Source organism: Eschrichtius robustus, chromosome 15, assembly GCF_028021215.1.
Source record: "Eschrichtius robustus isolate mEscRob2 chromosome 15, mEscRob2.pri, whole genome shotgun sequence".
Lineage (NCBI taxonomy): Eukaryota > Metazoa > Chordata > Mammalia > Artiodactyla > Eschrichtiidae > Eschrichtius > Eschrichtius robustus.
Window position 1 is genome coordinate 88,366,191 of NC_090838.1, and position 16,454 is coordinate 88,382,644.

General features: G+C 42.5%; 1 protein-coding gene across 7 annotated transcripts in view; it reads right to left on the reverse strand.

The window, feature by feature from the left end:
• The window catches only part of REV1 (REV1 DNA directed polymerase), an 81,470-nt gene that overhangs the window by 915 nt on the left and 64,101 nt on the right, over positions 1 to 16,454 (reverse strand). For all 7 annotated transcript variants that reach the window (XM_068564993.1, XM_068564992.1, XM_068564991.1 and 4 more), the window contains 10 exons: positions 15,998 to 16,117; positions 10,437 to 10,657; positions 9,991 to 10,163; positions 5,284 to 5,386; positions 3,991 to 4,156; positions 3,545 to 3,750; positions 2,135 to 2,368; positions 1,317 to 1,437; positions 451 to 671; positions 188 to 344 (listed from right to left, as the gene is read on the reverse strand). In XM_068564993.1, coding sequence (XP_068421094.1) covers positions 188 to 344; positions 451 to 671; positions 1,317 to 1,437; positions 2,135 to 2,368; positions 3,545 to 3,750; positions 3,991 to 4,156; positions 5,284 to 5,386; positions 9,991 to 10,163; positions 10,437 to 10,657; positions 15,998 to 16,117 — 1,722 coding nt within the window. The remainder of the gene's footprint in view (positions 1 to 187; positions 345 to 450; positions 672 to 1,316; positions 1,438 to 2,134; positions 2,369 to 3,544; positions 3,751 to 3,990; positions 4,157 to 5,283; positions 5,387 to 9,990; positions 10,164 to 10,436; positions 10,658 to 15,997; positions 16,118 to 16,454) is intronic.

Below are 16,454 nucleotides of genomic sequence, written 5' to 3' on the forward strand. Positions count from 1 at the left end.
AGTAGTGACTCAGAGCTGCCACACGAGTGGGCTGTGGTAAGGAACCTTTCCGAGCCGCCCCCAGAGGTCAGAAGGTTGGGGGGTGGCTGGTTTACGCTCATTAGAGTTAGGAAAATAGTTCCTCTATAGAGCTGAGTTCATGTTCTGTAGTCAGAGGACATCACATCTCGGTACCAGCCAGGCCAACCTGAAATTGTAGTTATCCATTCTTTGAGCAAGGTCTTCACATCACTGAATTCCACAGCTCCAGCTAGGTTGGGCGCTGGGGGTCTAACACACCCAGACGGCTCAGGCTGCAAACCAGAACGGCCAGCAACACCTGAAGTGGAAGCAGAGAGTTCTCCCTGTTAAGAAAACAAATGATAGAAAGTGCTATATTTACATAACATCGAGTACATAAACATCTGATGAAGGAGAAGGTCAAAGTTTAAAAAGGATGAAAGAAATTACCAGAGGTTTCTCAGAGGCAGGACCTTCATGTTTTAGAAACCCATCAATTAACTTCTGGGGACTGCCACAGGCCCCTGGCAGAGTTTTTGCAGGACTGTTAAGCAGCATGTTCTTCAGAGGGCTCTGAATCTTTTTGGGGGGACTGATGGAGCTTTTTTTCTTGTTTCTTTTCTTTTCTTTCACTGCTGCTGGTTTTAGCTGCAGTAGCGGGTTCTTTGGCACTAAAAGAAGATGGACATAAGATCCTCAACACAACATGCCTGGAGAGCAGGACGGGCCCCTTCCTCCTCCCAAGAGCAGCCCTGAACACACACACACACGCACGCACGCACGCAGCACAGGCCTCCCTGAGGGAGGCGGCAAGTGACGGTGGCCCCGTGATTCCTAGGGTTGCTCAGCCACTTACTGGTAATGTTTGGGACCTGCTAGTCTATACGGGGCTCGCAGCAGTCAGTGAAAACTCAACAGGCGAATTACTTCCAGCAGTTCAGCAGGCAGTATTCTGTTTTCATTTTAAATGTGGTATTTGTGACGCATGTTCAGAAACCTTCAGATTCTGGGCTTTAAACCTGCATCCTCTGAAGGATCGGTCTCAAAGGACAACTGGCTTGACAGATAATCAATTCAAAAGATTTCTGGGTAATAGCTTGTTCAGACTTTTAAGTCAAGAAGCTACAGATATAAATCCACCTAGGACTCTGACAGCACTTAACCTGTACTGCGTACTAGTTCTGTTCCCCTGATGTGAAGAGCACTGAACATGACTAACAGCTTAAAGACTCTGGCCATCATATATATACCACAACAATCAAACAATTTCATTTCTCACATCTTCACTTCTGTTACGTGTCACTTGCAAAGCTTACCGGATGTGCTGGCCTGCTGCGGGTGAGGGGTGCTTTCTCCCTGCCTTTGTCTTTGATCGTAGGCTGCTTTCAGCTCCTTTTGAAGCTCTGCAGGAAGGGCCGCAAACACCTCAGGGTCCACCTGGTGGAAAAGAGAAAGTTCGAAGTCAAACCTGAGCTGCCTCTATATATATAGGCAGCTGGTTTATATTTTTCACGAAATAGACTATTTCAAATCATACTTTTCTGATCTGTATGAATTAGGTCCTCAACGTCAAAGCTCATTAAATCCTCACAAGGTTATAGGGTGAGAATAAGGAATACAGCATTGAATGTGAATTGACTTAATTAAAAAAAAAAACAAAACGAAAACACTGTGCAGAACAACCAGGGCAAGAAGCACTAGTTAGTAGGAAATGAGAAGCACAACGCAAGAGAACGGGTGCATATGTGACGTTCTTCTTAAACATCAAACTCTGGTTGTGTTACTGTCCCTAGTGTACGGTTACACATCTTCACCCTGGTACTCGAGTGTGCCCCAGGGTCTTCTCAGGCCAATGAAACAGCAGAGTGTTTCTGTCTTTGGGGTGGAAGCTGTAAGCACCCACACCCCATAGCCTCCCTCTTCGCTGCCCCCTGTTGTCCATACTTGGCTGCTCTGTCAGTTTGTGTCCCGCAGGTGATGTGGAGACGGGCCATCCCTCCTCCCCACAAGGGACGGAGTCAGCCACTGGGAGGTCAAGGGGCAAAGGAGAAAAGGAAAAGAGAAGTGCCCTGAGCTGGAAGCCAGATGGCCGAGGATATTCACGCTATGGTAGAAGGGCCTCAATTCAACTCACCTGTGAAAATGCTGGAAGGGCTATTACATTAATTCCCCCATCGCTGTTAGATTCTTGAGGTTCTGGTATTTGTAACAAAACTGTCCCAACTGGCTGTGGCAACATTCCTGTGCTGTAGCCATTTGCTGGTTCTCTCCTCCTGTCGCCAGGCAGCTCTCCTTGCTGCACAGCACACACTTGCTCCACCTGCTCCCGGAGATCAGGTGGAAGCGCTTCCAAGACAGACTGGTCTAGCTGTTAAGACACCAGACAGATGCTGGGACAATGCATTTCCAGAGTCAACGCACCACTTTCACTTCCACTGCAACATCACGGATGGTGAACGCAAGGTGCAGGTTTTATCAGGCTAGGAAAGCCACCCCCAAAGCAGCACGTTTTTGAAACATCTTGGTCTTTTGCCACTGATGCCTGGCTGGTCATGCGTGGACTCGAGATGACAAGGGCAGGCCCCTGGCCGGCACCCCAGGGTCAGCTCAGCCATGTCTCGTCACTGAACCAGACAGGCGGGCCCTTGTCAAGCTCAAATCTTAAACTTTGCCCAGGGGAAGTGGCCAGTGTCTAAGGCGCATGTCCATTTCTGGGATGAAGTAGAGTCCTGGGTCAGAGGTTTACCTTTCAGACAGGAGACTATCTGCCCCCAAATATAAATTATATTCGTCTGAGCAGCAAGCTAGGAAAAAGGGATTCTAGAAGCTCAACTCTCCAGCCTACACACTAGAATCCTCTGCCTATCCATCCCTTTGAAAACAAGTAATTCCATATGCTGGTAGGCCAGTCTTACCTCGCTAGGAGCCACTATTTCGGGGTAACTCACCAGCACCAGGGACCCAGTGCGAGCATTTCCCAACCGCCCCTTTCCCTGGCCTCACAGCCAGCACATCCCACCACTTAGGGGAACAAAGAAAACTGATTTTGCCCAACAGAGCTTAAAGTGCTATGTAAAGTTTCCAAGAAGCAAAAATGCCAACAGCATACCACGTTTACAGACCACACCAATGGAATTAATAGCTTGTGTTAGGAAAATCATTCACCCTATGGAGAGAACTGTTTGCAAGTGCTGCAAGAGAAACCTCTGACAAAAGGCCTCTACTAATGAGCAGCAAAGCCGTGCTGTTGAACAGAGCTGTGTCCACGTGATCACAACCGTGAGGGAGGCCCAGAGGCTGCTGACCGTGGCAGTTCACAGAACGGGCTTTCTCATCCATGTTTTACAACCTGCCAGAGTTGCAAATCTCTGCAAAAGCACAATCTTGCCCTGAACTTGTTTCCCATTTGGAACTAACACCACGATCCACCCTGTCAAGCTGCCCTTTCTCCCTTTCTTGGCTGTACTGATAACTTAAAAACATCATTCCTACTGTAAAACTACTTTTACACTGACAACGTATTTACAACTTATTAAATACATACCTGGGAAGGTGATGGGACCTCTATACTCAGGTTAAGTCTTGATTTTAAACCGATGGGAGAATGTAGACCATTCCACTTCCCTGAGGACTCAGCTTTGCTAGTAGTAACAGGACTGATGCTTGATGTCAGATGTGAAGAAAGAGATGGCAAGAAAGTGCAAGTTTTAGAGGCAGATGAAATTTCCAGATCCATAGCAGCCAGAAATACTGAAAATACAGGAAATGACATAAAATAGTCTCTTCATTGCGGGGGCGGGGGGGGGGGGGAGGGGGGGAGGGAGCACTTTAATCCATTACAGATAAAGCTTTATTACTGATTCATCATAATTCAGAATGTCAGCGTGTTTCTGAGAGTCACAGGGAGCAAGGCTGGACGGACCTGTACACTAACTTCACACTCCTGACGGTATAAGCTCCAAAACGAGAACCATGCTGACCACCACTGACCTTCCTTGTGCTCCTCTTCTGTGGGCTTCTTAGCTTTCTGAACTTGGAGGAGGTCAAGGACAGAGTGTGACCCACCAGGACAGTGGCTTGACTGAACTGCTGGGCGACTGGGACACGCAGAAGGGTTTGGATTAGTCGGAACTAACTGATTCACATGAATTCCAACCTAGAACCAGAATAAAATAGGTTTCTAGGAAAAAAAGGTAAATTCAAACAGCCTTTTATACAATTTATTACAAAAACGACTTCTATACTAGCTATACTAGCTACTCTCAATTTTACAGTATCTAATCTACCCAAACATAATCTCTTCAAAATCAGGAACTCCAAAAAAGTGGAATACTGTACCCACTTAAGTTCTCATCAATTGAGTTTTTGTGTTTATTTATTTTTGGCCACGCCGTGCGGCTTGTGGGATCTTAGTTCCCTGACCAGGGATCGAACCTGGGCCCACGGCAGTGAAAGCGCCGAGTCCTAACCACTGGACCGCCAGAGAATTCCCAATTAAGTTTTTAAAATAAAACTTGAACAAAACTTAACTAGGGGACAGTCTACTTGCAACCTTACTTTACCTATCATTTTTGTCAATAAAAACCGGGCTTGGGGGTGGGGTGGGCAGTGGGTATGCGGCAGGCATCCGCACAGATAAGCACCACTCCCTGCCCATGACAGTACTCCAGGGAGGAGTTTCATCACTGTTGGCTTAGTGACTTTTTAATCCTTCCACAACACCCATACCAAGCGAGTAACTATCCTTTACTCACACACAACCTACAAAGGTTAATCTTTAAGAAAATGAAGGCTTTTACATTTTTGATGCCCTCTCACTGATCATGCATCCTCACGTGCCCATGGTAAACTCTCCCTTCTAGATCATCATCTGTATCAGACATCAGAACAAACTTCTGATGAAAAAGAACCTTAAAGGTCAGGAAACATTTGCAGCTTCACACTCCCCCCAGCCCCGTCTCCTTCTGCGGGAACCAGAGCAGGAAGCAAATACCACACGTTAAGATAGGTCTTTGGTGGTTTAAAAGAAAGGCACTATAAAAATTCAAGATATGAAACTTACTATTCTAAGCAGAAAACAGATTTCAGAACAAATGTGAATTCTTAAATAAGGAGACCAGCTCAGGTGAGAAAGTCATTTTTCAGTTTCTCTTCTTATATTACATCAGTGGAGCTGAAAAAGCTGCATATAAACCCCCTAAACCGCACCATGACCACCCTCCAATCAACCCTCAAATAAGAAAAACATTCCAGAAAATCCTGCTTTAAAATGTTACTACTCACCCCTCTCATGTCCGATATGTTGAGTTTCATCGTATGAAACATGTTTAGTGCAGCCTTTGCAATTACTTTTGCTCTATCCGTTGCCTGGTCAAGAGTCACAGTCCTGTAAGTGACAGAACTAACTTTTTTAAAGGAACAAAAGCTACGTTCTGTATGTATTCCCTGGTACCTCAGTAGTATGGAACGGCTTAAAGAGTTAAAGTTGTAAAGCAAGTTATCAAAAAGTTTAAATAAGTATTAAATATGATCCTTAAAAAAGTAGGAGATAGTCTTCCTTCAAGGAAGCCAATAATGCTAAATTAATTACATTGGCAACAAGTGGGAAAAGAAAAATCAAGAACATTGGGACTTTCAGAGAGCTGGTCAACCAAAAATAAGTTGAGAAAAATGTTTTAAAGAAATGTACTTCAGTTAATGTATATTCAAATATAAGCTTATTATGTTGCAACTAAAGCCTGAGCAGTAAGTACAATGTTTTAGATTCCCAGAGATGTTTTAGGTTGCAAGATTATCTATGTTGAGGTACGGTTAATATTCAGAAGAGAAAGATGAATTTCCCAGATTCTCCTGACGCTATTTTCCACATGTGAATATGCCCAGTACACGGGCGTGCGGATGCAGAAACGTGTGCACACCTCTGAGGAAGGAAGTATGGTGGCGCCGTGTCTAAAATCCAGAGAGACTACAATATGCAATTTTTACACCTGTAAGAACTCAAGGGGGACCAGAGAATGTGCCAGCAATATCAGGTGCCCAAGACTACATTTACTCTCTTTTTTCAGTACTATGAATACATTATGTATTTATCTATGGAAAGTACCTATTTCTTTAAGGAAATCATTTGCAAAAAATTTCCATTGGTTTGTTTCCTAATGATTACCTTAAATTTATTTCACACAGATAAATAGAGAGTAACTTAAAAGCAAGATTTGTAGTGGACCATAGTGGTTTAAACACGTGTTTATCTTCATTTCTTTCCAAAACAACACTAAATGGACTTGAAATTATTTTTGAAAGGTGTAAACTCTTAAAAGATAGAAAAGGGACAGAAGACAAGAGGAGAGGAAAAATGTCAGCCATAATTTAGAATACTCAAATGCCTGCTAAATGCCTAAAGCAAGGCACCAACTTTGAGATAAGCCAGTTTATGCTACAGAACCTCAGAAGAGCTCAGCAATTAGAGGTGTCAGGTGTGCCTGACAGGAAGGGGAGAGAATACATGGGAAGCAGGCTCTCACAGCTGGCCATCCTCCTTCCCGGACGGCTTCCCAGAGATGGGAATGTTGACACAGAGAAGCTACGGGTGGTCAGGCACAGCAGAGGAAGAGCGAGGCCCCTCGCCCGGAAGCAGCACAGTACACCCCTTCCCACCCAGACCCCTCTCCTCCCGAGTAACCGGAACACTAGCTGCCACCGGTCCATCTTCTCACCCAGCCCCTGAGTGGAACATCTCACAGGAAGAACCGCAGATGCTGCCAGCTGGTTGAGGTAACCAAAGACCAAGCCCCTCCAGCCGCCCTCCCAGAGTGAAGCCCCCTGGTCTGCGTGTCCCACTAAGAGTGCAGAGGCTCCCACAACATTTCAGCAGTTCACGTATGAACAGCCAAGAACTATCAGATAGATAAATGCTTGAAGAAAATCTCTGATATAAAAGACAGCAACCAAAACGGGAAAAAAGGAACTCAGAGAAACAGACTGACACTGGGACTTGAAGAACATTTAAGAGGTTAGAGAGAACTCTGTATCTGTGAAGTAAGAGATACTATAAATACTTAATGTCCAAAGAATAAATTTTAAAACTCCAATGTAAAATGTTAGTATTGATAGAAATGAAAAATTGAATACTGGCAAAGTACCTGGCACGAAGACAAACCAATACCATCCCAGAACACCTGTGATAAAGAGAAGATCCTGAAAGTTCCAGAAAGAGCAGATCTCCTATAAAGAACAGGCAATTAGAAGAGCAGTGAACTTCTCAATAGTAACCCCGAAAAAGATGACAACAATGGAGCCTTTAAATGTCTGAGGAAAAATGATTTCTAAGATATGTTTATAACCTTTAAGTCAGCACACCACTGAGCGTGAGGACAGACAGGTTTACACCCATGAATTCCTTCTCAGGATACGAGGAGATCAGGGATCTAGGAAAACAGGGATCCAACGCAGAGAAGGGGCACCCCACGACTCCAACTTTTCAGCAAGTCTTAAAATAAACGAATTCAGACCGGAGTAGCAGGTTGGGGGCCCCAAGAGAAAGGCCTCCAAGAAAAGAGATCAAACCAGTAACAGACTTGCTGATGTGTTAAAACACAGTCACAGTGGAAGGGAGTTCGGGGATAAACTCAGTGGCAAATTCACAAAAAAGCAAGCAAAACGAGATACTCAGTTAACTCCAGGAAAAACATATTCAAGAGGAAAGAAAATGTGATCCTAGTGGACACTATGGACCAGCTATGTACAGTATGTACAGGTCATAATAATGGGACAGTGGAGAGTGACTGAACCAAAACCCACCGACCCGACTGGGGGCACAGGAAAGAAACGCATCTGGGGAGAAGAGCAACAGGCAGTGGAGGAGAGAAGGGAGAAAACCCTCTTCTACAGAAGCAAGTCAGGCAAACGAGGTATATATCTAGAAATATGGATGTAAATATCAGAAGAAACCACAAAAAGGTTGAAAAGTGTGGTGCTCAGAGCTGGCGAGAGGTGCAAAGGACTGGAGGCTGTATTTGACCTTTTCAATTTCGTTTATCACATTTACATATATATATATATATATATATATATACACACACACATAAACACATACATATATATATTATATATATACACACACAATTCAAATTAAAAACACATATACAGAAAAGAACTCCAAGAATAATTCTTTTCCCAAAAGGAAAACTGTTATAAGAAAAATTTTCCCAAGTGATAATCAAGCCACAGATCTCAATCTACACGTGGCTCTTTGACTGATCCAACTTAAATTTTGTCGTTTCGATGACAGTATCAAAATGTGCCTGTGAGTCACATGATTGCCATGCAGCTTTTGATTAAGGCCAATTACAAGAGATTACAGAATTATTATACACTTCTGAGTTTACTAAACCACACAGGACTTCAGTTTGACTACAGCACGGGTCCAAACGGCTTCTGGGAAGGGCCAGATGGAAAATAGCTTGTACTCTGTTGTCTCTTTCACCTATTCTTCATTTTTTACAATCTTTTATATAAAAATCATTCTTAGCTCCCATGAATCATGTAAAAACAGGCCACAGGCTGGATTTGGCCCACAGGAAGTAGTTTGCCAACCCCTGAATTAGAGGAAATACAGGATCAGTATTATAATATTTCATAAGCTCTCACCTAAAGCATTTCTTATGCAGTTACAATACCACCAAAGTGTTAGGCTTAAATTAATGGCTTACAATTGGTCTACATCTTACTACATTTATAAAATTACACTTGTTTCAATTAATCACGTGCTGTTTACGCCTTATCATGTCTCATCCAAAGATATTTATTTTAAGGGCATGGCAAAATGTATACTTTATTGCCAGCAATGCAGGCAGATTTTTGAACTGTCCTGTGTTTACCAAACAAAAGTCTTGTTAGAGATAAACACTGAAATATCTGTGGAAGAAATGATACTGTATCTGAGATTTGCTGCAAAATAACTGGGGGGAAGGAGAGGAAGGATGGTGCCAGGTGCCCACCAGCAATTGTGGAGATCAGGTGATGGGTACATGGGGTTCATTACACTGTTTTCTCTACTTACATGTTTAAAATTTTCAAAATAAAACTTTTTAAAATGTTTAGGACAAAAATGAACAAATACCAATAACAGCAAGCAGATATGTGCTTACCAAAAAAGCCGAATGAATATTATCCTTGAATTGGGGGAAATAAAGTACAGTTAAAATCCCAGTTTTTCTTAATGCTGTAATTAGATTTTTGGAATATCTGGGTTTTCCAAAAAGGATTAAATGAAGGCTGATTTTCTTATTCTGCTTAGACAGAGTGAGCCCCTAGGTACTGCTGAATGCATCACAATATACAGTTCTAAGAAACTATAAGATATTTAAAAATGCACAGACAGCAAGAGGAAACTACTACACTGTATTTTAATTTATCTGTCAATCAACCAAAGCTTTAAGATACAGTGTCCTGTGTAGTATAAAATGGCATACAAAATTAGGTATTTTCATATTGGTCACAAATCTTACATGAAGTTTTATATTAGTGGCCCTCACATTAAAAAAAATAGGGTTTTAAAAATGCCTTCTACCAGTTTCCAGAGACTACCATAATCTGATTAATCTTTTCACGAAGAGAAATTACACCTCCCTAAATGAAGTAAATGTCTCATTGAAATCGTTTTCTGAATTATTACACTGACGTTTCCCTGCAGGACCCTTCCGCCAAGTCCACAACCGCCTCCCTTTCTGTCCCTGCACTAAACTCGACAGCCTCAAGACCCCAAGAACAGTCTGCCCGGTCAGGGACACACAGACAGGCTGGCCTGGAACCTGGCAAGTCAGCGTAGTTCTGACAGCCTTGGGCTGAGACCTGGCTCCGCAGAATGTCCAGGAACATCAGCGTTTTGCAGATTTTTATTCATACTCTTCCTCAGTTTTTTTCATTTTCCATTAATTGTAATAACCTGCACTGAAACATCAATATCCAATATCCTTTTTAAGATAAGCTTACCTGGTGATGTTATCACAAATTCCATGGCCTCCAAATTTCGCAGTTTCTACAGGGGCCCCCGGCTTTCGTACCATGATTTTGAGAGTCAGGCGTTTACCCTTCACGCCAGCAGCTTCAAGTCGCCGTTGGATTTCTTCTGAAAGACTCAGAAGAAAAGCTTCTGCTTCTTTTGGCTACAGAAAGGCAAACAAAAAAAAATACCCTCCATGTTATTTTCCTACATGCCTAACAATTCTTCTCAAGTAGATTAGCTTTCAATATTAAACGTGTATGATTTAGTGCCCTGCTCTTGTCTACTTAAAAACAAACATTCTGCCAGTTCTGGGAAAGGCAAGAGTTTTAAGACTTAATTTCAAGCATCAAGAGTCTATGGTCTAGTTGGAGAGAGAAAGGACTATGTGAAAATATAAAGAATTATAAGGTAAAACCTGTGAAGAGAGCAGTACCTGGGTAAACCTTATTCCATAGTTGATCTCAGCTGAAACAGATTTTCTTTCCTTTTCAGTTCGAACTGGTCTATCGTCCAAACCACGGCAGAACCTATAAAGCATCTGACCTGTTTTGGGACCAAATTCTTTTTGGAGTTTTGCCATGGTCATATATTGCAAGTCTCCACAAGTTCTAATTCCCAAAGATGTCAACTTGGATTCCATTGAGCGTCCAACTCCTAGGAAAGGGACAGTTCTTTAATTCTGCATATAAGCTATTAAAAACAATTGAGCATTTATGAAATAACTATTCATGCACAAACAACTAATTTAAAATAATCTCCCTTAAAATTCTGAAGTGACATAACTGAAGCATCTCATAGATTAAGAATTTTTTTTTTGGTTGGTGCAAATCATACTAGTAAAGTTATTTCTAGGAGCTACTTCTCAATTTGGACTCTACCTATAGGTGAACCAGAACTTTTCAAATGTGTATGACTAAGTAAGTTCTCCAAAAAATGTGATTTTTATTTATTACTGATTAAAAAGTTTTCTATCTTATTTACAAAATCAACTAAGTTACAGACTCATGTAAGCTAGTCTATAGTATGACTTACAGACATACTAGGAGACTCAGGAATGTTAGGGATTCTACTATGATTTTGGCAAGGACCAAACTTCTCAATGGTTCAGCCACATTTTCTCTGAATGGGAACTAGAACAAGAAGTCACGACAGAGGTCCAAGCCCACACGTCACTTGCTCTCATACTGGACAAAGTGGCACAAGTGACGTGGGGATGAAGTTTCCTGAGCAAAGTAGCAGCGAGGGGAAGACAGACAGATGTCTTTTACCAACAAAGATTATCTCCCTGGAAGGGCAGTCAGTGTCCCGCAGCTGGGCCAGCGTGCAGCAGCCCCTCGTCACCGTCTGCAAGATGCAAGGTTGGAGCCTCGCCCAAAGGATGCTCATGAGCTCTGCTGCTCCCCATGTACCCAAAAGCTTAACGAAGGTACACAAGTCTGGGAAAGCGATTTAAGAGTAACCTGGGGGAACTAAAACTCTTATTAAAATGGTCTCCACACCATGAGATCAGTATTGTCCATCAGTGAGGAAGACTGCGGTCTGGCCTTCTGTAGGATGTTACCAGGGAGCTCAGAGTGGAGTCTGGGGTCGCCTACCTGTCACCGTTATTGTCACTTCTGGCTCCAGTTCTCTGAGTGGCCCTGGTGGGGGGAGGAGCATTCTCGTCCAGGTTCTGCCAGGAGAACCTCTTGGAGCAGTTACGCAGACACACGGTTAGGAGGGAGGTGGTCAACTTTACAAAAGGTCTATGACCACAGAGGTGGGCGAGACAAGTTTAACCCAAGAAAATCTGTCCCCTAATGGAAGTCAGATGAAAGGTGTTAAGGGTGCTGTACCCCATTTGTGCCATTTTCAAGTTCAAGTCAGAACAGAGAACAAGCAAGAATAGCAGAGTCTGAGTTAACAACAAGAGAACCCTCCAGAGGAAGACCATTCACAAAAAGACAAAATTCTAAGTGAAACCTATTGGAGTATTTTTCAAGATGGGGAGGAGGAACCCAACGAAGGGACAAATCAGATACGAGGGTGGCCAAAGCCAGAGAGACAGACACTCTATATGCAGCTGTTCGTGTTCAGGGAAGGCTTTCTGTCTCTATTTTTTTCCGTCCCATCGTTGCCCCAACTCCCCACCCTCAAGATGTGATCATGATCTTTCCCTGACACATCTGGGCAGCTGATCTGTTCTCCCTGATTTGCAAAATCAGCAAGAGGCAATAATCCTGCATTAACTGTGTGTATTGGGATGGGCAGGGGGAAAACCTATAGTTTTTGAGAGTCTCTTGAGTATACCAGAACACAATTATTATTCACTAAGAGGTACAAAAGAAAGGCTATTACATTAAATATCACCAAGTTAACCACGATCAACCTAATCTAATTGAACTGTCCCTCTACGGAAGAAGAGAGGTTCCTCTCCATTACAAGCTCATCTAATGGAATGGAATGGCCTGAAGTTGAGTGGGGGAAGGAGGCATGGATGGTCTACCTCTAACCCCTATGACGTTTGCACAGGGGGGAAAAGTTAGCTTGGAATCAGCACCAAGACCCCGAATGGGTGCTAGTTTGATTGCTTCGTGTGAGCGTTTTTACGGAAAGGAGGCCCCTCTAAGGAGGAAGTAACAGGGTCTTGAGAGTCAAGTTGAGTGCAGCCACCTAGAAAGGGAAACATGAAGGAAAATGTGCTAGCGTAGAACCAAGGTTCTGAGAAGGAGAGAAGAAAAATGCAGCTGTGGAAGCGGCCAGTCAAGCCACTGGACGAAGACGTGGCATCTGTCCTTGAAGGGGAACCACGAGCCCAGGCTAAGAACAGCCAGGAACGCCTCCTCCCGGCACCCGGACCTTGACAGTCCAGAGACGCAGAAAAGTCAAGTTCCAAAGCATCAACCTTTGCCATCTAAGTTAGCACCGTTCAACAGAACTTTCTGTGGTGATGGAACCGTTCTCTTCTGTGCTGCCCAGTTCAGGAGGCACCCGCCCCATGTGGTTACTGAGCACTGACTGCAATGTGGGCAGTACAACGGGGAAGATGAATTTTAATTTTATTTAACTTTAATTAATTTAACCTAAAATTTTCTAGCTTCACTTGGCTAGTGGCTCCTGTATCAGGACAGTGTAGATGGTCATGTACACCTACACGGCCGCGGTGCTTATCTGACACGAGAAGAAAGAGACGGAAACCTCAGAGTGGGTGCACACACCCAGCAAAGGACGGACAAGGGGCAGAAGGTCCTACAAGCCAGGGTGGAAAGCCTTGCAAAGAGCCACAGAAACAGTGGAAAGAGTTACCGCATTGAAACAGTTGTTGGGGACAGTCCTTTCTTTCATTAGCTAAACAGATCTCGCTGGGTAATTTATATGCTAGCACAACATGCAGTCATTACTCTGTGGCGCCTTCATAAACTCACTAGCGTGTGTTCCCCTTTTACGCGGCTGTAATGATCGTGTGCTGTGTGCCAGGCACGCCGTGTGCTCAGTCACCGGTCAGGGCACACAGGGACAGAGGGAGCTGGCGGGGGACAAGGGGGGAGGCGCGTTTAGCGTGGACCCGCTTCTGGTTATTGGTTACAGAGCAGGACTTACTCAAAGCATGCGCCACAAAGTGTTAATAGTCACCATGTATTCATCTTCAACTATCTCTGGGAGACGACAAATTTTTAACAAAGATGAACAAGTTTCCTTCTTGTAAGAATTCTCACAACTTACTACTGGGTGGGCCCCTCCACCACACAGCGTTCCCGCATGCATGTGGAACCTTTTTTCAAAGGGACAGCTTGTACTTGAGGCGGGTTACCATCTCAGGGCAGGAGTAACAACAGAAAAGGCTGACGTTTTACATACTGAAATGTTCTAGATCTTCCTGACAATAAATTTGGGGATTTTTATAAAAGTCAATGGTCTTACACATGAAGATCTCTCGAACAATTCTGGGCGGCCACAGGCTACCAGCTGGCTCTGGCGGCGAGAGGAGCGGGTGGATCGCCAGAGGAAGCCGATCCTGGCCGCCCCCGCCTCCCCCAGATTTCACGGTTCTCTTAGGAACTTCAAGGCTGTGCCTAAGAACTCAACCAGGACACGTAAATCCACACGTGCCCTTCAAAGAGTAAAGTCCTTCCAGCCAGGAAGCAAATGAAGGTGAAAGGTAAGATGACTAGGTCAAGGAACTAAAACTAAAACCTCTCTGTTTCTGTGTAAAAAAAACCAAACCAAACAAACAAAAAACACTTACAAAAATGATGCAGTATAAAGATGGCGCTGTGGACGGAACTGTGTCTCTTCAAGATACCTATGCTGAAATCTTAATTCCCAGTACCTCAGAATGTGACTAACTGGAGAAAGGTCCTTCGTAAAGGTAATTAAGGTAACAAGAGGTCATATAGGTGGGCCCTAATCCAATAGCACTGGTGTCCCTATAAGAAGAGATCAGGACACAGACACACAAAGAGAAAACACCATGTGAAGACACAGGGAGAAGACGGTCACCTACACGCCACGGAGAGAGACCTCAGAGGAAACCCAGCACGCTGGCAGCTCACTCATGGACCTCGAGTCCCCAGGATCTTGAGGAAATAAACTGCTGTTGTTTAAGCCACGCAGTCTACGGTATTTTGTTATGGCAGCCTTAGCAAACTAATAAAGATGCCAAAGTAATGATAACTTTGAACGCAAATTTCACACGCACTTTAAATACACTGGTTCCTTCTTACATAAAGCTGCAATAGGACATGTTATTAAAACTCCTAAATTGTGTTGTCTAGTAAGGTAATTTGCTAGCATGATTTTATAAGGTTAATTACTCTTCAAATTTAACCTCAAACTGACCATCAAAATGTCATATTTCACATTTCTGATACTACCACATTCTTGGACGTTATTTACTAGGGAGTCAGGAGGCTTCAGAACTAACCCATCATAAAATGGCATTTGGGTCATTTAATATTTTTGGCCTATAAAAAAATTGCTAAGTTAGTTCAGATATACTTTTCTTAGGTTTAAGAACATGCATCTAAAAACACCACTAAATCCACTGTTAAAAGTGTTAAAACTTTTAACAACAAATGAATAAAAAAAAACCTTTCACCAAAAGTATACTCTCTTGAACTTTCCCACCACAAACACCGGGGAGCTTTGTGAAGCTAACGCAGGCTGCTTTACAAAAACAGGAGAGGATGATCTGAAATGGTATCCTGGATTACTATATGGCTTAGAGAAATTTCTTAAAAAGAGGTACCTACCATAGAAAGCAAGTCTAAATATTTAATAATTGTGAAATGAACTGCCCTACACACAAAAATTACATCTGTTCAAGGCCCCAAAGGGCAACCATTTTCCAGTTACAATGAATTATACTTGATTTCTCCAAGGAGAGATTTTTACATGCTGGGTTAGCTAGCCACACTACACAAGAAAGTAAGATAACTAACCATCCTGCCCATTAGGTGAGAAAGGTATGCCTTTTTGGACATTTTACTTCAACCTGAGTTAACAAAATACAATACTTCATTTTAGGTTTTCTTCTTCCTAATATGGTTTATACATTTTCTACTTTTAAAACTATTTGTTTAGTAAACTCAGAAAAGTATCACTAGTTTGGAAGGACAATTTTGTAAAATAGGGGAATCGATTTTCAAAACTTTATCTTGGGTCTAGAAGTACACTATTTCAATTTTGATTTATTTAAAGAACCAAAAGTCAATTTCATCATATTCTTTTAAATATGACTTCTTAGAATTCCTTGATCTTGGTACTTGAGAAATACTTAAATACTTAAAGTAAAACACATGAGAGGCAAAACTAAAATGTTATATTAAGGTTCTGACAAATCAACTGAAAGGATATTCATTGTGGAGTTCTAAATTTTGTTTCCCATGGCACTCAATAAAAGATTAAAAAATTTTAATTCATTTTTTAAAAAAGAAAGAAACGTTATACATCTATGAAAAGCACTAATGAATACTTACAATAAATAAAAGTTAAAAAGAAACGATCTGTATTTACCTGGTAGATTAGTAACTAGCTGACCTCTGATAAAATCATCTACTTCTTCTGGTTTTAAGTGGTACTGGCCATCTGGTTTTGCTTTCCTAGTTGCCATTCTAGCCAGGAGAATATTAGAACCTATAAATTTTTTTTTTAAAAAGGAAAGAAAGAAAGAAGTCATTCAAGAAATATTCACAATTATTTTCAAAATTTCTTAACAAAGACATCTACAGACAGGTTACCTATCAAATTTCTAAAGAGAATGAAAATAATGTGCAACTTTGATCATTTCAAGCACAGTACACAACTGGCAGAATTCTGTTAAGTATTACAAGATTATAACCAGCATGGTTCCTGGACAGATGTTACCTTCTGTTCCAAAGCACGTGACATTTCAACATCTCCTACCCAGGTAAAGGAATAGAGAAAACAGTCCTAATCTAAGATTGGAGGTTTATAGGAATTGTGGGCAATG